The 22,540-nt window shown below is 45.2% G+C and overlaps 1 protein-coding gene across 6 annotated transcripts in view; it reads right to left on the minus strand.

The window, feature by feature from the left end:
- Window positions 1-22,540, minus strand: part of NEXN (nexilin F-actin binding protein) — a 54,670-nt gene that overhangs the window by 26,603 nt on the left and 5,527 nt on the right. For 4 of the 6 annotated variants that reach the window (XM_074221107.1, XM_074221110.1, XM_074221108.1 and 1 more), the window contains exons 2-5: window positions 4,875-4,955; window positions 3,193-3,384; window positions 2,929-3,004; window positions 2,689-2,837 (exon numbers count right to left, since the gene is read on the minus strand). In XM_074221107.1, coding sequence (XP_074077208.1) covers window positions 2,689-2,837; window positions 2,929-3,004; window positions 3,193-3,384; window positions 4,875-4,901 — 444 coding nt within the window. In that variant the 5' untranslated portion in view covers window positions 4,902-4,955. The remainder of the gene's footprint in view (window positions 1-2,688; window positions 2,838-2,928; window positions 3,005-3,192; window positions 3,385-4,874; window positions 4,956-22,540) is intronic. The other 2 variants (XM_074221111.1, XM_074221113.1) reach the window with 1 other exon arrangement.

A 22,540-nucleotide genomic window follows, 5' to 3' on the forward strand; every position in this document is an offset into this window, starting at 1 on the left:
TCTATCCCCAGGGATCCCAACCTTCAGTCTTGACTCAAAAACCCTTCGTGGGCCTGAAGCCAGAGGGGACCTTGAGACCCTCAAGCCCAATGTGTACAAAAAAGCCCCCGAACACAAGTGATTGGCCACCCAGCCTTTGCCACAAGGCTGCCCCTGGAGCCAAACACCACCAGTCCAGCCCTTTCCATGCTGGGCAGAGCCTGTCCTATCCCTCTGAATCATGCCTCAGTTTCCTTGTCTGTTACCAGAAGCCTCTCAGAAGTGGGTAGACCTGGGGCAGCTAGGTGGCGCAGTGGATAAAGCACCGGCCCTGGAGTCAGGAGTACCTGGGTTCAAATCCTTTCTCAGACACTTAATAATTAACTAGCCATGTGGCCTTGGGCAAGCCACTTAACTCCATTTGCCTTGCAAAAAACCTAAAAAAAAAAAAAGAAGTGGGTAGACCTTCTGGCAGTGGAAGCATGGCCCCATCAGCAGCTGAGGACAGTTCTGACCAGGCTTCCATCCACCAAGGAGCCACAAAATTACCCAGATGAAGGAAGCTGTCCCTCTTTCCTGGTCTCTGCCAGACACCCTCCCTCAAAAGCACAGCAAGGGCAGGCCCAGAGAGATAAGCTTCTGCCATTCTCCTACTTGGACATGTCATCAGGCCGATGGTGTCTAGAGCTAATGTCTAGGTCTCCAGAGACCTTCCTCGATGGTCAGAGGGAGGGAAAGGAAATGAGACTTGGCAGGGGTGCCAGTTGTCTTCCTTCATCCTCAGGGATTTGTGGGCTATACTTTGGGACTTGGGGATCTTGGCACAAGAAACAACTCACATTTCAATAGCCATCTCAGGTACCCCCCACAAAGTAAGGGGCACAACTATTATTACTATTCCCATCTTAATGATGCAGAAATTAGGGCTTCAGGGGAAGGGTCACAATGTATCTGAACCTGAAGACAAAGCTAGTATCAAAGCTGGAGAGCAAATCCAGATCCCCCAGTTCCCTATCCAATGAACCTTCAGGAAGACTCTTTGTAACTCAGGGCTGGAAGGACCCAAGAAAATGAGGCTGATCCCCTGATCTGACTGAAGGGGAGGCCCCAAGAATTAAATAATTTTAAGGGTTCCCTGATAAAAGGAAATTTCTTTTGATCTCTTTCCCTTTCTTTTCCCAAGATCAATTATATATTGCTTCATTCCTAATCTAAAAAATCTGAGGATTTCTGAATATGCAAGGACCTGCCATGCACTATGGCCCATAGACACAACAATGACAAGTTTCCTAGTGTCTACCCCAAGGAGCTTAGCATCAGACAGGATGTTAACCCATGAAAAAGTTAACTACAATAAATGCTATAATTTAATAAATAAGCTCATGAAACACATTTCAAGGGTTACAATGGGCCAGGAGAAGTGAAATAGAGAAGGATGAAAGATGGGAGGAGCCTCGAAAGAACATCAAAGAATAGAGCTGCTGACACACAGAGGCTGCACCTGGCAGGGAAAAAGGAAGGAATAGAGCATCAAAGATTCATGGCTTGAAGGGACCTTTGACATCATCCAGACCATATCATCATTTTAGGTCCTTTAAAGGTGACTTGCCCATTCGAACTTGGGACCTGATTTAATTCCAGCCCTCTTGCCCCAAACCAGTGCCCCAAAGCAAGTTGCATAAAGTAAAACTGGAGAAGCAGAGGCGTGGCTGAGGCTCTTTCCATCCTGAAGTAACCCAGAGCACGTGGACTGACCATCATGACTTATCTTGGAAGGACGATGTGAGGAAAACAAAGACCAGAGCAACAAGCACCTTCTACGAGTCCTACAGAAAAGACCCTGGATGGGCTGGAGGTCCCAATTCCAAACCTCCTGCCTTCCCACACCAATAAAACCAAGAAAAGCCTTTGCCCCCCAAGCAAAGAAGAACCCGATGAGAATTCTCTCCTTGGGGTGAGGCAGCCTGGCAGAGAACATGAATTGAAATGTGAATATTTGCACACACCTGAGGAGAGAGAAACTTGTACGTGGAATCCCTAAGTCATCCAGGGCTGTTTTTGAGGCCAGAACAAAATCAACACACGTTTGCTTCTGGCATTCTCAACTTTCTTCTCTAAACTCGTGAGAATGTCCCTGACCTTCTTTTATTTAGGGGGCAGAGGCTGCTCCTCCCTTAAAAAAAATACCTTCCCCTGCCACAAGTGAGCAATCAAGAAAAACCAATCCACCCATTCATCTCCCTGGCTGCGAGGGGTCCCCCACATCTCTCTAGGGGGTGAGGCACAGGCAGCATTTCCTTCCTCTGGAATCATGGTGGGACATTAATTTGCTCATTTGAATATGGTCTAATTATGGGCTGGCACTTATGATTTCAATCAGTAGTTATCCCCTGGGCATCATCACTGTGTTGAGGGCTATCTTCCATCCTTGAAGACACCCAGAGGAGAAGCAGCTCACAGACCCCTTGTCTAAGCATTTGATGGTTTTTGAATGCCCCCCCAACTAAGCCCAGAGAAAATATGGGGCCCACCTCCCAGCTATCAGGAGAGCCCTGAGCATCCTGCCTCTCTCTGGAGTATGGCTGTTGCCCAGGGGGTTGGTGCCACTGGGAAAGCCCAGGTGCCCAGGGGCGCCACCAATGCACCCAGACCCACGTTAGCTTTTCCTCCTCCCCCACCCCCAAGCCCCAGGTCCTAGAACCCACGGACCTGCTCAGCACGCTTGGCTAATTCTCGCTGGATTTTCCTCTTTTCTAAGAGATCTTGTTCGATTCTTCGTTTTCTTTCCTCCTCAGTTCTTTTCCTTTGCTCCTCTTGTCTTTGTTTTTCCATTTCTGCAAATTTTCCTTTAACAGTTCCTATGAAGAGGATAATTTTAAAAAATTTTTAAAAATCTTTTTGCCTCTTCATTTTTCAGTTCTCTTCCCAAGTGATTCTTTCATCCCTTACCTATTAGCTTTGGGACATAGGCCTTTTCTCCCTTAGCTGTCTCCTCCTCATCCTCGGAGGCAAGCATTTCTTTCATCTAGATGGTAAATAGAGGACATTGGAAGGAGCACCCCAAAGACACAACATTGAACAAAATTTATCATGACATTTATGATGCAAAAATTAGCTTTTAAATTAAGCATGTTGCAAGAAACAAGGTTTGAAACAGGAACAAGTTTTTGTATTAGAGTGTTAAAAACCCAAACCAACAGCAAACACAACCACCTCCTGCTTTCTCCTGTTCCACTCTCTCTCCCTAAGAAATTGTTCTTTTCTTCGTTGCTTCTCATCTCTAGATCTCCTCTGTGTTCTTTCTTCCCTTGCCTTTTGCATGGCTTCAAATTGCTCCTTGACATCACCCTTGCCAAGTCTGGGCACATAGGTTTTGGGGACAGGTTTAGATGCAGAAAGCAGAATCTTTGTGAGATGAAGAGAAAGAAAAGAAAGTTTAAAAAAAAAGATGGAAAGAAATGAAGAACAGATTAGATTAGACCGATTGTAAGAAAAACGTTTTAAAACAGAAAATATGGATGAGTCTGGAAGCTCACTTTCCTCTGGTAGTGACTGATCTTGTGCCTCCTAATGAGCAGACAGAAAAACAAAATGGAAACCCAAGTCACTGTAAATTCTGGCGAGAATAAAATCAGATCGAAAACTGTGTGTCAGTTCCTCGACAGATGGAATCAATGCAGGCAAAGCCACTAAAACCCAGAAAGGAGAGGTCTTACTTGCTTCATTTCTTGAACCAGCATGAGAGGCATGACCTCTAGGGTGGGGGGTCGGAACCCTGGACCTACCAATCCTTTGGCCATGGAGAAATTTCTGGAGTCCGTGAATGTGGTATGCTTTTCTAATCTTTTGATAACTGTATTTCAGCAGAACTGACATTTCCTATGTCTTTTACTTTTTAAAAACATCATTCTGAGGTGGCTGTAGGCTCCACCAGCCTGCCAAAGGGTCCATGACACAAGAGAGACTAGGAATGTCTGCATAATCACATGAGGAGTGATCCCCCACTTTGAATTTTATTTATCCACTTGTATTTCAAGGTTTGTGTATAGACATGGAAAAGGAATTGAACATTTAATTTGTTGTTATTGTTTAAAATTCTCCTAATTTCGCTTCGTTTTTATGCCAGTAACTGCATCCTTTCCCCCTCTAGATTCCCCAAAGCTATGGTCACTGCTATGGCTCCCCAAAGGGGAAGCACTACCATGTGAGAATGAAGTATCCCACTGTGGCATAAAACTTAGTGTCTTTACAGAAAATTCAGGTCAACTTATATCCCGGTTCAATTTATATTCCAGAATTTATAACATGACTTGTGTTATCCTTAGCATTCTTCTGCATTTAATCAGAAATACCCAATTAACTGAAACAAACCATTTCTAAAGTTTATGAACCCATTTTTTTATTCTACTAGTATCCTTGGAAATCCTGGCCATCCCATCCAAGCTGACATCCCCTATGGAGCTCTTTTATCATTAAAGTTGTCAATCAAGGCACCAATTTTAGGACCAGATTCTGATAAACCCCACTCCAAAGGGCCAGAGTTGATCCTTATTTGGCCAAGCTTCTCATGAGGAGTCTGTCTATTCTTAGGCAAGCTTATTCCCGGTTCGTTATTGGATCAGTCTATGAAGCATTTGCAAACTGAGGAGACCTATAACCATTTGTCCTTTGATGACCTTGAGAACAAAGGGACACATCCCAGGCTGGATGCAAGGATGGATTCTGTGCTTACCAATGCAATTCAATGAGCAGAAGCTTAAGCAAGTACATCAGGACTATGGGGTTCCAATGAGCTGTGCTAATCCAACTGTATCAGACTCAATCATGCCCCGGTCCTAGGAGACCAATGAAGGCCGCTCGTATACCCTCTCCCCCCTTTCTAACCTGAGACTTACCTCAGCCTTTTGGGAAATGTCATTCATATTTGCAGGAGTTGGCTCAGGCAACAATTATGGAGAGAGGATAGGATTTGGCACCTGAAAGAAGTTTTCCTTTTTAGTATTTGAGTCAGGAACTCTGACTAGCCTACTCACCCCCACACAAGCGGGGAGTCCCCTGAGTTCCAGAATAGGAACTTCAGTGATCATAGAATCCACTCCCCAGCCATGGCCATCCTGACCCTCCTCCTTCAGGACCTCCAGGGTGGGGAACTTACTACCTTCAAAGATGACCCAGTCCCCTTTTAAACAGTTTTAATGGTGGAAAAGTTCTTCCTCATGTCCAGTGGAAGTCTGACACTTTTTGCTTTGGGAAAACGTAGTCAAAGTTTAACCCTTCTCCCATCCAACAGCCTTTGAAATACTGAATCACATAACCACAGGACTCCAAAGTTGGAAGGACCCACACATCCATCACATCCATTCCTACTTGACTAGAAACTAAGTTCAGAGTCAGCCAGCCAGGCCCCTGCAAACTACCATCATTGTTTCACCACTATTCCTGGGCAATCCCAATACCCCTTGCACCAAGTCTGGCCCACCAAGGGCAAGTCACTAACTTAACCAGGAGTCAGGAATTCTTTTCCACATTTGAGTGAAAGCAAAATGCCCAATATGTGTGTCAAGGCCAAATTACCTGGAATCCATATGAGACGACCACTCTCACACTGATATTCCCCTAAAAATGAGAAACACCAGGCAGCCAGAGAGGTCTGAAGTCAGGAAGACCAGAGTTGAAATCTAGCCTCAGATACTTAATGTCTATGGGAACCCTATTTGCCTCAGTGTTCTCAATTGTAAAATGGGGACAATTAATGGGCACCTACCTCAAAGAGGTGTGAGGATCAAGTAAGAAAATATGTGTTAAATGCTGGGGGGGGGCACCACATATCTGGCACAAAGTAGCAGCTTCCCAACCACCTAGTCTCTGTCCCTTTACAGGATGGGAATGAAGTAAAAAAAATGACTATGGTTACATTATCTCTTCTTCCAAAGTTCTCCTCTGGAGAGGAGCCTGGCCCCTCCCAGAACAGGGCTGAATTTGGGGTTTCTGTCCATAGTTGGGGTCATTGTGCAGATGCTCCCTGGAGTCTGTTCACTAGGCAGCATGAGGCATTGGAAGGAAGCAAGCCAGGGAATAAATGTCTGCTCCAGGGAAGCCCTCAATGAGCCTGCACCCACCTCAGTGAAATGAGGGGGTCAGGGGAAAAACAAGGAAAGGCTAGGAAACATCAGAACTGAGCAGCCCCTAGAGTTTAAACAATTATTATAGGTCAAAATATTGAATTTCAAGAGGAAAGGAAGGGGTTTAAAAACTACCCCAAATGGGAAGTGAAAGCACCCAACACACCATACCCTCAGGAGACTACATACCAGACAGAAAAAGAAGAGCCTGCAGTCACAAAGCACCCAAAGATGGATTTGGACCCAGAAAAAAATCATAAAAGCCTACTCCAGCTCTGGTTCCCAAGAAGGAATGTCAGGGGTACAGTCACTCACCTAGGGCAGGACTCAATAAATATCATCAACAAAAAATTCTTTCCACCATAAAAAGAAGTTAGGGCTAGACTAATTAGCTTCAAAGATTTAGAGTAAGGGTCTTCAATCTCTGAACCTCTGAAATGGTGGAGGGGGTGGCAGGGGAAGCAGCAGCACTGCTACCACCAAGGCTACCTCCACCACCACCACCTCTCATGGCAGGAAAGGGATCAAGGGGCTTGGATTCAAGATTTGCCTTTATCACTTACTGTCCAAATGACCTTGAATAAGTCACTTCTCTCAGGCCTGTTTTCTCATCTGTAAAAACAGAGTCTGCCCAAGTGGTAGCTGAAGTCTTCATCATCATTTCTGCCGACGTCTAACATGACCTTACCTACTACAATTGCTGCAGCTGTTATCCACTCTATGTGCACGCACTTTTTTGGTTTTTGTTTTGGGATCTTTCTGTGTGTATGTACTGCTCCAATACTGCTGCTATAAACACTTTGACCTTTCTTCCTATTCTTTCTCTCCTAGGGGGCAGGTCCCAGAATGAGATCCTCAAACTAGATTCAATCCCTTATCTAGTGTAGTTCCTAAATACTGATCAAAAATCAGTTGTCTGCTCCAACAGTAATTTCCCTGGGATCCTGCCTTTCCACAGCCCCTCCACCAAGGGAGCATCTTTTATCATCTTCTTTAGACCCCCTTCTTAGGCTGGTTCCTTAATGACCGTTACACCTGGCAACCTGCCAATAGGTAGACAATTATCACATGATCTTGGATGCCAAAACCAGGCAGTGTTGAGCCTGGCTCCAGCCCTTGCCTTCCTGTGTCTGACCCAAGACCAGCTGTAGAGTGGGGGCAAAGCATTCACCCCACCTACTTCCCTGCAGATGTCCTAAGGAAAGTGCTTTGTAAAGCGCACCACGGGATACTGCTATTAAGAGAACCTGTTCTTCGAAAGCCAATTCATGGTAACCCAGATCCCATTGGGAATCATCCTTGCCATCCTATTTCAGCAGAGCCCTGGAAAACCCTCATCAATAGCACTCGATTAAGTTTCCCACTCTTGCTTGGTGGGCAGAGCCATGATCATGCTTCTTTGATTTTTGTAAAATAGCTCTGATTTTTGTTTAAAAAAAAAAAAAAGCCCACTTTATAATAGTAAAAATGCAGTCCTGGCAAAAATGGTGCAGTCATCAGGTGGGGAGGGCTCTGAGGAGTCTGTGTGAGAGGGAAGTGGTAGGATTCCAATTATAGATGTTACATGGATTGTTGAATTTAGGGGAATTAATTGGTCACAGAAAACATTAATGAGGCTCTAAAAGATCTGATATGATGAGCAGAGATATTTGACAGTGAAAAATGAGCCTGTCAGGGATAGTCCTAAAAAATAAAGCAGCTAGAGGAAAAAGGGAAAACAATCAATCAATGTTGGAGAGGTTGTGGGAGGCCTGGAACACTGAGGCATTGCTGGCGGAGTTGTGAATGGATCCAACCTTTCTGGAGAGTAATATGGAACTATGTCCAAAGAGCAATAAAATTGTTCATACCCTTTGACCCAGCAACTTCAATTCTAGGATATATGTTCCAAAATATTCATAACAGCTTTTTTTTTTTAATAGTGGCAAAGAATCGGAAATGGAGGGGACACCCATCAATTGGGGAATGACTAAACAAGTCATAGCATGTAAATGTTCTGGAGTGCTATTGTTCTATAAGAAACTATAAATGGGGGGGGGCAGAGCTAAAATGGCATCATGAGGACAGGCTTTCCCAGGAGCTCTCCAAATTATTTCAAAAACCTTAAAATTGTGACTCTAACTAAATTTTTGAGAGACAGAACCCATAGAAAGATCCAGTGAGACAATTCTGTAGTCCAAGGTGACCTGGAAGATCATGGGAAGGCTCTATTCCACAGGGTTGGAGCGGGGTAGCAACACAGCTAGGATCACCACACCAGAGTGAGGGAGCTCCAGCCTTCCGGGAACAGCCCACGGGATGCCTGGGTCCCTGGGAGCCCTGGCTCCTGGCAGCCAAAGCAGTTTCCTGACTTGCCAACCAGGGAACACCAAGCACAATTTGGAAGATCAGCTGGGAAACCTCTGCCATAGTGAGAGGGGCCCAAGCCAGCATGGACCTCCTCAGAACAGCCAGGCCATCAGCGCAGCCAGGATCCCAGGAAACAGAAGCAGGCCCACAGAGCCACCTAGAAGGGAGCTGCCCGGCAGCTGCTCCCAGAGTGCTCAGCCTGCAGAAGGTAAGGGAGTTAGGGAGACAGGACTCTGGTACTTTGTCCATATTCAGACCTGGTCACAGCCTGGGCCCCCACAGTGTCCTAGAGCAGGGACCCTCCTCACAGCCCAGGGGCAGAGGGGAGCGCTTATAGTTATCCACAAACCAGAGCAGAGAGACCTTGAAGGAACTGAGGTCCTTGCAGGGGTGCCCCAATAACAACTCAAAAGTTCAGGAAGCACCCAAAACCAGAGCACAGGCTAGAGAAATGAGTAAACAGAAAAAAAAAAGAACGTGACCATAGACAATTACTATGGTCTCATAGAGGAGCAAAACACACACTCAGAAGATGATAAAGTCCAAGTTTCTGTATCCAAATCCTCCAAGAAAAATAGGAATTGGGCTCAGGCTATGGATGAGCTAAAAAAAGATTTTGAAAATCAAGTAAGGGAGGTAGAAGAAAAATTGGGAATAGAAATGAGAGAGATGCAGGAAAAACATGAAAAAGAAGTCAGCAGCTTAATCGAGGAGATCTAAAAAAATGATGAAAATAACATGTTAAAAACCAGTTTAACTCAAATGGAAAAAGCAATCCAAAAAAATTAATGAGGAGAAGAATGTCTTAAAAAGCAGAATTGGCCAGATGGAAAAGGAGATAAGAAATTCTCTGAAGAAAGCAAATCCTTCAAATGTAGAATGGAGCAAAAGGAAGCTGATGACATTACAAGGAATCAAGAAACCATAAATGATCAGACTCTAGAGAAGCATGGAAAGAATTATAGGATCTGATGCTGAGCAGAAGGGAGCAGAACCACAAGAAGAATGTACACATTTACAACAACACTGAGATAATCATCCTTGATAGAAGCAACTCCTCTTGGCAATTCAGAGAGCCAGGACAACCATATTAGACCAGCTGCAGACAATGCTATCTCCATCCAGAAGAAGAAAAATGAAATAAAACAAATAAAACCAAAAAATTCTTCAGAATCTGAATGAACACTACATTCACTTTTTTAAAAATGTATCTTATGCATTTCTTTCCTATCTCACAGTTTTCTTTTTTTCCCTTATTCCTAACTCCTCTTTCCAAAATTGACTAATCTGTAAACATGTTAAACACAAATGTGTATGTACAACATTCATCTGACTGTTCACCACCAAGGAGAGGGGGAAGAGAAGGGAGGGTGGAAGGAAATTATGTAACTTAAAAATATGCAAATGCACATGGATGAATGCTGAAAAACTTTCATAGCATGTAATTGAAAAATAAAACATCAATTAAAAAAAGAATAAAGTATCTACCCAAAGTGTTCCCTTCTCTTTAAATGTAAAACTTCTCAAAAGAAGAGCATGAATTATTTGTAGTCAAGATAAAACTAAGATGGTGAAAATTGGTGAAAATTAAACTTTTTTAAATGAATTTTTCTCAGAATCAATAGGCATTTAAGTGCCTACTATGTGCCAATGAAATACAGAGTTAGTAATCATAACTGTGAATAGAAATGGGATTAACTTTCCCATAAAACAGACAGGGATAGCAGAGTGATTAAAAACCAGAATTCTACAATATGTTGTTCACAAAAAAAAAATACATTTGAAGCAGAGAGATACACAGAAAAGGTAAAAGATTGAAGTAGAATATATTATGCTTCAGCCAAAGTAAAAAAATCAGCAGTAGTGATCCTGATCCCAAAGAAAAAGCAAAAATAGATCTCATTTAATAGGATAAGCCAGGAAACTACATCCTCCTGAAAGATACCATAGACAATGAAGTAATTTCAATCCTAAACATATATGCACTAAGTGATACAACAACCAAATTCTTGGAGAAGTGAAATGAGTAACAGGAAGACATAGACAGCAAAATTATACTAGTGAGGGATCTTAGCCTCCGTCTCTCAGGACTAGCTAAATCTAACCACAAAATAAACAAGAAGAAAGTTGCGGTGAATAGAATGTTAGAAAAGTTAGATATGATAGACCTCTGGAGAAAAATGAATGGATTTACAAAGGAATATACCTTCTTCTCTGCAGTCCATGGTACCTACACCAAAACTGACCTTGTATTAGGGCATTAAAACTTCACAATCAAATGCAGAAAAGTAGAAGTTTTAAGTTCATCCTTTTCAGATCATGATGCAATGAAAGTTATGTATAATAAAGAGCCATGGAGAGATGAACTAAAAACTAATTGGAAACTCAGGCAATGAACCTGAGAATACTAAGTATAGAGAGATAGATATATACAGATATAGGTACAGAAAGGAGGGAAATTTTTTTTAAAAAAAAGAGAAGGGAAGAAGGGAGGGGAGGAAAGGAGAGAGAGAAGAAAGGATGGAAGGATAGAAGGATGGAAGACAGGAATGTGGGAAGGATGGAGCAAAGAAAGGAAGGAAGGAAAGAAAGAAGGTTGGTTGGAAGGAAGGAAGGAAGGAAGAGAAATCTGCTGAAGGAGGGAAGAGAGGAGAGAGAGGACTTCATAAGATCATAGAGCTCAGAGTTGGAAGGGACTTTCATGAGCATATGGTCCAACCTACTCATTTTACAGAAGAGGAAACTGAGATCCAGTTTGGGGAATGGCTTTCCCATGGCTACACAGGGAGAGGCAGACTTAGATTCAGCCTTAAAAGTCAACAAGAACTTTAATATTTCTATCTTTACAAAAGAAATCTTGGCTGACAAACTTCTCTGACATTTGGAGAGTAAGAAATGAAAACTAATCAATGACCATTTTCAGAATATTTCCTTAGCTTTCTTCAACTTTCTAATCACCATTTTTAAAGCTGTAGGCATTGCTGATGGAGAACTAAGAAGCAAAATCTAGGGATCACCCTCATCCCCATCAGCAACAGGAACAAAAATAATGGGAGTGATTTTTGTCTCTGTTGAAGATGCCTGGGAGCCCCAGGAGCAGGTATGATTTCTTGTCTTTCTTTGTATACCCCAGGCTTAACCTAGGACCAAGGCCCATAGTGGGTACTTAACACATTCATGTATTTGACTTGTTGACTTGGAAAGGGTCCTGCTTTCAGAGTCAGGGACCTGATTTTGAAAGCCACTTCTACTACACTACTACTACCAGGACCAAATCCCTAACTCACCTGCCTCTCTCAGATGTATGTAAACCCTTTGGGTTGTTTGGAGGCTGAGTCTCTCCTGCTCAGGTCAGAAGGCCATATCCAGTGGGGCTTGGCATGGGAAGTATGACTGGTTCTGCTTCCTGATCTCAGGCAGCCTGGCGCTGCCATTTTGGAGCAGGATGGAACTGGTCAGTTTAAATTCCCAGCTGCCTCAGCCTCCCTGGCAGCAAGGATTTTAGGTCTGGGCCACCATACCCACCTGTCCTTCATTCATAAAATTAAAGGCTAAGCTAGAGGATCTCAATTTCCTTGCTTCTGCCATTTCATGTGTGAAAGCAATAGTAATTTAACATAACTATATAATGAAAGAAGATGAATTCCCTTTAGAGAACACTAGGCTGCAGATCAGGACACTTGCCTTACTAGTTAGAAATTAAGCCCCCAGTGGGTTAATCACATCAACTAAGAGAACAATGCTTAGGAATGTAAGGTGACCACCCTCCCAGGAAGAAGGAGAGAAGTCAGGGAGAGATACAAAAATGAGAATCTTGAGATCAGTTTTGATTAGAGATATTGAGCAAATTCCCATGCATTGACCATTAAGGAGGTTCAGGATTTTTTGCATTTCCCAACTGATGTAAGAATTCACTCGCTCTCCTAAGATCTTTGTGACCATCATGGATGATCTCCAGCTAGATTTTGGTTGTTCAATCTCAGAGAATAAAACTTCATGTTTCATCTATGTTTTTGTTATGTTTGTTTAATTCTATGTTTTTGAGGTTCTTCTAATTTTAGGGGTCACACATGGAAAGGAGTCATTGGTCAATAAGAGACAGCAGGAGTAGATTTTGCCCCCAGTGACTTCAAAGAAAGTAGAGAGGGGAGGGAAGTCACATTCACAGCTGAGGAAACTGGGGATGTCTAGCACTAGTTATAAAATGTTTTGTAATTTTTAATAGATTCATATTATTTAGAGAAAGAAAGGTCTTTAGATATAATTTGATAAAAATCCAGAATTTCTTGTTCTGGGATCCAAGAACCTTTTTTTTTAAAAAAAATAATTTGAGCAAGAGGATCTGAATTAAAGAACTGAATTTGGAAACTTACCCGTTATCTCCTTCCTTAGAATGTACTCTTCTTGAGAGCAGAGACCCCTATTCTTGGGGTTTGTTTTGGGGGTTGGGGATGAGAAGTGAGGCTGCAGGCCTGGAGGGTCAGAAACTTTCTTTGTCATTCTCACGACAAGGATTGGGGCCTGCCACAGGTTGAGTAAACACTCAATGTTTGTAGACTAACTACCGGCCTGCCTTGTAGCCCCCAGCCCAGCTAGTCTAAAACCCCAGGCAAGACCAAATTGCAAACCAGCTTTCATGTCCATGTCAGTAAATCTCATTCAGAGCCGCTCCAAAGTGCATGGGGGAGAGGCAGAGGGAAGGGGCTCTCCCTGCCTGGCAGTGGCCTAGGCAAGGTTGGGTGGGGACACTGCAGGAGATTCTTGAGGACTTTGTAGAGGGCACAGTTGGTCAGAGGACCGTTGAGCTCTGAGCTCCCTGGCTCGGCTGCCTCCTCTCAGAGCAGCCCTGGTCTCAGGAGGGGTCTTTATGACTGTGGAGAGCTCCTGAGCAGAAGGATGCTCAGGCCTCTAAAACTGGCAGAATTAAAGATTAATTAAAGATTAAATGTTTCTCTTTAGAGAAGATGGAAAGATGCTTCCTGGGCCAGGGTACTTCACCCAAGCCCTCCTCCCCTGCAGGCCCATAGAAGTTCATCCTTTGTGGGATGGGATGGGGTGGGCTTGGGAGAATGGGACTCTCATCCCTGCCCCTCTCCTTCTGGTCCAGCCCAGGGGTCTGACCCCCCAAAGTCCTCAGGAAGCTTCCCTTCCTTTGACTTGAGCCTCTTCATTGATAGACAAATACAAGTCAGTTCCAATTTCCTTATCACATCAACTACTTTAGAATTGATTGTGCAGCATGGGAGACCCTGGCCCAGGGTCACCCAGCACGGCATGCCCTCTTTCAGTAAGGGGGCTGCACTCATGGGGAAGGCAGAATGGAAGCAGCTCAAAGGAAACGTGACATCTGGAAGTTTGGAGTCCCTAACCCACGTGTTTACCTAGACTATTTGTGCCCAACATGTGGCAGAGCTCCTATTGGTCTGACCAGCCACAGTCGGACACACTGTCATTTGTCTCTAACGTAGTGATGTCATTTTGGTCTTCTTAGATAACAAAGGACAAGAACCAACCAAATCACATCAACTGAATGATCACCACCTTGGGTTGATTGATCCCACAGCTGGGCTGGCCCTCCTCCCCACCTTGATTGTTGCCTAATTGGTAGGTTCAGTAAAAGGATTGGAGAAAGGCATCTGGGTGAGTGACATTAATGGGGATGGAGGTGTATGTGATGCCCACCTTTCATTTAAAGTAGGATCATGGGATCATTGATTTAGAGCAGAGAAAGCAACATGGAAGTCATAAGATCCAACCTATTTAAGATGAGAAAGTTTATCCTGTTCAATGACTGCCAGCCAGGGGCCCCCAGCTAACAAATATCCCAGGCAGGATTGGAGCATGGGGCTTCCTGACCTCCACTGTCCTGTCCACTCTGCCATGAAAACCCAAAGGAAAACAAAGGTTGGGTGCTCACTCTGCCAGGGACTGACCTTCACCCTAGTGATGGGGAAACAGGCTTAGCATCTAAAAGAGAAGACAAGAAAGGGGAACTAGATGGCAGAGGCCATCTGAGGTGAGTGGCGGAGTCCCACTGGGAGCAAGATGTGTGTGGGGGGTCCATTGAGACATGGGGATTTAGCCAAAGACCTCCCAGCAGGCCTCAGGACTTGTCAAAGTCATTCCCAGAGTGTGCCCCTTCTCTGTCACTTAGAGAACTAAGAGGACTTAGAGAACTAAGAGGGGGTGACCTGCCCAGGGTCTCCATGCCTTGGGGCCTTGGACCCTCACTTTCCTGGCTTCCAGGTGGACTATCTGGAGAGCTAACAACCTTCCCCAGCTTCTTTATAGAGAAAGAATGTCCATGGAGCCCTAAATACAGGATCTATTTTCTCTCTCTCTCTCTCTCTCTCTCTTTCTCTCTCTCTCTCTCTCTCTCTCTGTTTTAGGTTTTTGCAAGGCAATGGGGTTAAGTGGCTTGCCCAAGGCCACACAGCTAGGTAATTATTAAGTGTCTGAGACCGGATTTGAACCCAGGTACTCTTGACTCCAGGGCTGGTGCTTTATCCACTACGCCACCTAGCCGCCCTGATCTATTCTCTTTCAATGCAGAACTCTCCGACTAACCCTGACTTCTTCCATGTGACAGGAATCAGCCAACATGTCTTCAAAGTCATGGCAGCCTTCTCCAACTTGTCAAAAAAGACTCAGTGGGACGCACCACCTCAGGGGTCCACGCCGGCCTGGCCTGAGCACTCCTGACCCAGGACAGTGTCTTCTGGGCTCACACAAACTTGTTCCTTGTGTGCTTCTGGGCAAGTCACTTCACAGGACCCCCCCCCCCCCCCTTCAGTGGACAAGGTTCATGGAGGCCTGTGGAGTAATGAAGCCTGGCTGTTCTCTCTCCTTTTAGAGTCGCTGGGGCCTTGCATGGGTCACAGCTCCATTGGGAATGTTCCACAACCTTCCTACTCCTCCAGGTGTTTCTCAATCACTCTTTGAGTCACCTGAAATTTAGATTCCTCTGAGATCATTCTGCCCCAGGAGTCACCACCAGAGAGTCTGATGGAGAGTCTGATGGTCAGAGAGGGAGGTCTGTGAGCAGCCTCACACTGTGGAGGACTAGGCAAACCAGCCCACTCTCCTCTTCTCACTCCATTCTGCCTCCACCTAAGTGTCCATCTACAGTCTTATCAAGATACAAAGAGAGGCAGCATGGGAGAATAAAGCAGCCCTGAGGGGGCACTTCTCAGAGGGGCAATAAGACAAAAAAAGATGGAGGGGATGGGGAGAAACTGGGACACTAATGTATAGTTGGTGGAGTTGGGCACCCTATGTGCATAGCTGGCCTGACCCTTCACACCCACCTCGGGGCAACTCACTGTCCCTAAACCCAGTATTGCATGTGACCCCCTCATGCTCAGATCACCTTCCCTCTTCATGTCAGCTCCCTCCTACAGGAAAGCCTCCCTGATTCCCTGCCCCTTTCCCTCTCTAGGGAATTCTCCATCAAATTACACGTGTTTACTTGGGAGGGTCAGATTGTGGCTAAAGAATGCCTTGAAGGCAGACTAGTCTTGTCCAAGGTCTTCCTCAGGGTTGCAGAGACAATGAGTGGCAAAGCTCAGCTCTTCTGCCCTTCCCATGTCTGCCACCTGGAGACCCCCACCATACCTTGCAGTTCTGTCTCAAGAGCACCAGGCCCATGGCACCTACTAATGTTTTGAACTGGATGTTCCTTAGCTACTTTAATCTCAGCATATTTGAATAGAAGTGTTATCTCTCCCCCAAAGCCATGCCTCTTTTCCTGACTCTTTTGCCAGGAGTTCCCAAGCCTGCAGTAATCCTCCTCCTCCTCCTCCTCACTTTCCCTGTCTAGTCAGCTTTCAAGTCTCTCTCCCCCTGGCCTTCCTCTGCTCTCTCCCTCCTCACCTCTCCCCTCGACTGTGCCAATGGTCTCCCTGACTCCATTCCTTTAAGAATCCAACATTGGCTCTTCAGAGTGGCTCCCCAGCTTCCCCCCACTTTGCAAGGGCTGGCCCCAGGTTGGACTGTGCTCCTTTCTCTCCTCCCCCTCAAAGGCTCCCTGGTTTATTCAAGGCTTGGCCCAGGGCCATCTTCTTCTACAAGGAACCTTCTCTGATCTTTCCTCCAAAGTTATATCCACACTGTGTCCAGGACATTTGGTCTCCATTCACATTTCTGGCACATGATGATAAGAAGTTTTTGTTGATGGGTGGATCCTCACCTTTTGCAGTTCTCCTTCCTCCCCTCTCATCAAGTATCTCTAAGGACTATGAAATGCCTTGGAGACCTCCTCCTTATACAGCCAGAGTCCTCCCAGACTTTCATCCTTTTTCTTATTCCCTCCCCTCCCCCCCAAAATCACCTTTTCTAATCATGTTTATTGTCCAATTCCTCAGGTCATTTCTTATGCTCAAGTTATTGCTGGAGACATGAGGCTGCTGCCACATGCCCCCCCCCCCACATGTCTCTCCATTTCTTTGTGGATCCCCTACAACCTTGATTCTTCAGAGACTTGGTGGGTCCAGGAGCTACAGTCATACAACATACCCAGAAGACAGTTTTGTTTTGGGATTGTTGAAAATACTCCAGTTTCCCAAAATACAGTCTCTTTGTTTCTGACAGAGGTCTCTGCCTAATTCACAGCTATCATCACTGCTATCTAAGACACAGGCATTTTCCCTTCAGCTGGACACTTGTCAAACCCACTGGTATCTTTCATCCTTTTAGTTTTCCTGTGTGGATTGTTGGGCTGATCTCGTGGGAGGCCACAGACCTCCTGGTGAAGTCCCTGGTGTAGTCCCTGGTGTGTTCTGAAAGCAGCCAACATGATGACATCTACACACGGGAACCCAAGAGAAGCCCATTTCATCTCCCAAAACCCTGGTGAATGCCTTTGGCTAGTACCCATCACCGGATTTTGCTAATCAGAGAGGATCCATGAACAACTTCTCTGGACATCTGCATGGCAGACTCCCTATGAGAGGAGAACTTTCTCTGGTCAGATACTTTTTGTTCATCTTATAGTTTTGGTATCTTTTGTTTTTACAACATCCCCATTTCCAACTACATTCTTCCTCCACTTCCTTCTCCTTAGAGACAGACATTCCTTATAACAAAGATTTTAAAAGAAAGAGAAAAATCAGATTAGCAAAACTGACCAACCCACTGCCAATGTCTGCCCATGTCCTCAACATTCCACATCTGTGGTCCCCCTCCTCAGCAGGGATGGCACAATTTCTTCCAATTCTTCTCTAGCCTGTTCATTAGAAACCATAAAGCGAATCTTCCCCAGAATTACATGGCGGTGCTTTTCTCCTATTTTCATCCAGGACTCCCTCAAGAAATACACAGTGACCACTGAATCTAAAGTCTAGCAAGAAGTACAAAATGTTTAGCAATTTTTTTGTGCAAATAATTTAGTGCAGGAAAGGCCTTTAGAGACAATTCTGGGATGGTACAGAATTTATTTTTAAGACTTTGATAATTGTTTCAACACAATTGGTTTCTGTTGCTTTGTTTTACACACTTGAAACCATTATTCTGAGAAGGTGTCTCTAGATTTCACCATGTGGCCAAAGGACCCAGATGCAGAAAGGTGAAGAACTCTCATCCTCTGGAAGAGGACACATAGGTCCAAAGAGACCCAGGAACTCACCCAGCACCACACAGTAAAAGTTGCCCACCTGGGATCCAAATCGTTCAGACACTGTAAAATGAGCAACTTGGCCTTCCTCCTTTTGTCCCTCTGGGTTATCTGCACCAGCAATACAAACCAAAAGAGGCCCACTGATTTGAAGTATTTTTTACTGGCAAAAATGATGACCTCAATAAGATAAAAATCCTAAATCCCAAAATATCACTGTCACACTCATGCAAAGCCTAAAAATCTTACACAAGGTCTGATTTCATCTCATTATATTCAAGATAGTGAAGCTTCCCCATTCATTTCTAGGCCATTAAATGCCTCCTAATTGATATCTCCCACAGTTCAACTTTCTGCCTGCCTTAAAAATGATTCTGGAATAATCCTCACGGAGAGAGTGGGTGTCTATTACTCACTGGAGAAGTCTGGCTATGAAACAATGAATAGGACAGTAATTATTTCACAAATATTTCTTAAATGGAAACTACCTACCAGGCACTGTGTTTGACTAAGAATATAAAACCAAAATGAAACTGCCTCTGCACTCAAGGAGTTTATAATCTAGTGGGCAGATTAAAACATTACTCCCTTCCCAGTTTATTGAATTTATCTGCAAAAAGGAACAACTAATCAACTAAGAAATGCTTTTATTGGCCACCTAACATGGGACAAGACAGGAGGCCTGTGGATGGACCGCCTTCTGCTTGGTTCAGTCTTTCCCTCGAGGTGACTGGTAAATGGGAGAGTCTCCTTACTGATCTCAGGCTCCTCCCCCCCCCCCATTTCTTAACACCTCCTTGTGGAGGCACAAGTGACCCATGACTTCAAGGGAAGCCTACAAAAATGCTTCCTGAGAAAATCAGCTTGGGCTAGTCAACTTCTGAACTTGCCTATTGCTTTTCTTCTTTTCCTTTTTTGGCAAGACAATGGGGTTAAGTGACTTGCCCAAGGTCACACAGCTAGGTAATGATTGATTAAGTGTCTGAGGTCCGATTTGAACTCGGTCCTCCTGACTCCGGGATCGGTGCTCCATCCACTGCACCACCTAGCTGCCCCTCCTACCTAGCTGCCCCTCCTATTGCTTTTCTACACAGGTCTAGGGTCATATGTGATTCTCTTAGCCAACAACAAATTCCTTCAAGGATGGCATTACTTGCTTTTTTAATCAGTGCCCAGAGTTCTCTGACCTTCAAATGGATCAAGGATTTATGATGACTAAAAGTAAAAGTCCTTGAAACTGAACTTATACTTTGAACCCATTGATTTAATTAAGTTGTTTGGGCCTTCATGATTACATTAATGAAGATGGGTGATTCAAACACTCCCTTCAAATGGGATCATCTTAATTGCTGGACAAACATCATATGTGCCCTGCTCCAGTCCCCTTGTTTTACAAATGAGACCCCACCAAATTGGTAACAAGTGGCATAAGAGGGATCCTATGCAGATCACTTGCCTAGTGCTGGGCTTTTTCTTCCAGGAAAAAGTTACAACAAGATGCCAAGAAGAGGATGTCCAGGTCAGCACAAAGCCTAGCTGGGGATGACACGGGGGCCATCTTTTAGTCTGTATAAAGAAACAAGCTGGCTCTGTTGCTCCAGTCTTCACATGGGTGACTAAGTTTCCCAAGCAGAGTTTTCTGGAATCCATCAGGTCCAAAATGTGTAGAGTCTCAATGGTCATGAATGGCCTTGAGACCAGGAGATGGGGAAGGGGCCTGAAGCCTACTGGGAACCCTCATTTTACAAAGAAAGAAGATGAGGAGATTCTCAACATAGACTGAGAATTCTAAACCTCAAATTATAATTTTCTGCCCAACTTGCTAATCCATAAACAAATAGAGAATCCCAGGTGAATGAACCAGACTTGATTAGAACCCCTTTTTATAAAAGCCCGGCTAAGTGCTCGCCCCTTCCCTTGAAGGGCTTCCCTGGAAGCCATGGGGCTCTCCCTCTCTCTTGAGGCAACCAAATTGGTAGGAACTTCTTCCTGCCATCAAATAGGAAAAGGACTTTCTACAAATTCTATTCATTACTTCTTATGAGGCTTCCATTTTAATAGGGAAGACAGTATGGCTACCCATGGGTGGAAGGAACACGCGTTCAAAGCAGACAGGGGAGGCACGACCAGCTGGGCAGGAGGGAGGTTCGGTGGGAGACACTGGCAGGACCATGGAGAGCGTAATGGGGATGGGAGATGGAGGAAGGTGGTCTGGCGGAGATGGCGACCAAGCAGGAGAAGTAATGGGGCTCCTGCAGCAGTTTGTGAAGTAGGATTCTAGAAGGACCCCACCAGACCTATGACTGAAGAAAATCACTTAGGTGATGGATTGCAGGAGAGATTGGCTTGAGGCAGCAGACGAAAGAGGGGCTATTGCAGGAGGTATGGAGAAAGCGGATGGGGCCTGACCCACTGTGAAAGCCTGTGAGTGAAGAAAAGGAAGGGTTGGTGAGAAGACCCGTGGATCTGTAAATAAGGAAAGCTGAATGAGAGTTAGCTCTGGAGGTCTATCACAGCCACTGCAGTCCTAAGAAAGGTTAGAAGAAGGCTAGGAGGGGAGAGAGTTCACTGAGTCTGAGAGGCTACTTTAGGGGGGCATCCAGTTCATCACACCCAATGGGCTTGAGGTAAGCTGCATTAACAGGAATTTGGAAAAAGATGATCACCCAATAAGGGGGAGGGTGAAGAGAGAAGAAGCATCAAGAAAGGAAATACCAGGCAATAATGTTTGTCCATTTTCGAAGAAGACCATGACATCAGGGAGGTGATGCCATGCTAAGCACATGGATTGATTTTGAGTGCGGGGGGGGGGGGGGGGCTGTGCTGAGTCATCAGCCTCACTTTCTCCTCTGGGTCCTGATAGGAATCGGGATGACTGGAGACGATCCTGGATATGAGGCAGTCGGGATGAAGAGACTTCAACAAGGTCACACAGCTAGTTAGAGAGAGGGGTCTGTGGCCAGATTCGAACTCCCATCCTCCTGAAGCCAAGGCCAGTACTCAGTCTGCCAGGTAAGAGAAGAGGAGGGAGAGGAGAGGGGAGGAGAGGGGAGGGGAGGGGAGGAGGAGGGGAGGGGAGGAGAGGGGAGGGGAGGGGAGGAGGAGGGGGAGGAGAGGGGAGGGGAGGAGAGGGGAGAGCACTTTGCCCCAGGAAGGGGAAAGGGTCATCAAAGGCAGAAGGGGTGAGAAAAAGCCATCAAGTTTGGCAAGTCTGGAAAAGAAAGCTTCCATTAAAGGATGAGATCAGGGGCAGACAGGCTGAAGTATCACCGTCTTCTCCGGGAGTCTGGCTGAGGACACAGTGTGGTGGCCAGTGAAGGGGGTCAGGAGGGTGGACACTTGGAATGAATCCCTAGATAAGGAGATGCTGAAGACAAGATGGGGGATTGATGCTGGAGAAGAGGGGCCCTGGGGTTAGAAACTGGAATAAAGGAGATACCTGTGAGGAGATGGCAGCTACCGGCGATTCTCCTAAATCTTGGCATTCACCTGCACCCCATGCCTCACTCACCTCTAATAACTGACCTTTCTATCCTTGCTAGACCTTACACTGTGTGTGTGTGTGTGTGTGTGTGTGTGTGTGTGTGTGTGTGTAGGGGGTAAGGTTTTATGGGATTGTGACTTGCCCAAGGTCACATACTATCAAGTGTCTGAGGCTGGATTTGAACTCAATTCCTCCTGACTCCAGGGCTGAAGCTCCTACCCACTGCCTTACCTGGATGCCCCACTAGACATTACTCACACAACTGTTCACATGAATTCATTCAAGGCTCAGCTCCATTTGGGTTTTCCTGGCCCCTCCAGATGCTCATATTCTTCCCCCAAAATGACCTCATCTCTAGTCTGTTTTCTTGGCTAAACTGTAAATACAAATACAAAATGTTTGTTGACTGGCTTGTTAACTGGGTCCGAGGGACTGGTTTCCTCTACAAGTCTGACAGCAGCCCCTTGGGTGCAAGGACATGGCAGCCCTGGGAAAATGGAGAAAAGAAGGAAAAAGGCTCCTCCTCTCTCCTTCTCACAGGATCTTAAGTCTTTGTTTCTCTCCCCTTTCTGTGCTTAGGGTCTGAGGGAAAAATCCCAGAATCCCAGGCCTCAGGGGAAGCTTAACCAATCAGCAAGCCTTTATTGGGTCCCTTCTGTGAGTCTTTGCTTTGCCAAGGTTGATCCATTTTGTCCTAGAGCCTATCCCCTCTCTTCCCCAAGTGTCTGTCTGTCTCTCTCTCTCTCTCTCTCTCTCTCTCTCTCTCTCTCTCTCCCCCTCCATTCCTCCAAATCCACTGCCTATATCTGTGTACACTTCCCCTGTCCAAAAGAACCAAATCAAAACCATCTCCTCAAAACTGTTCTGAAAGCATTCTTTCCAGAGAGGAGCTTCACAAAGGGGCTGATGAGGGGAAGCCCAGGACCTGGCCCACAGCAGGAACTTCATGGTTAGTTCTTGTCCTTCCTTATTGATGTATTGAGTGCAGTCCCCTTG

This window comes from Macrotis lagotis, chromosome 2 (assembly GCF_037893015.1).
Source record: "Macrotis lagotis isolate mMagLag1 chromosome 2, bilby.v1.9.chrom.fasta, whole genome shotgun sequence".
NCBI classification, from domain to species: domain Eukaryota; kingdom Metazoa; phylum Chordata; class Mammalia; order Peramelemorphia; family Peramelidae; genus Macrotis; species Macrotis lagotis.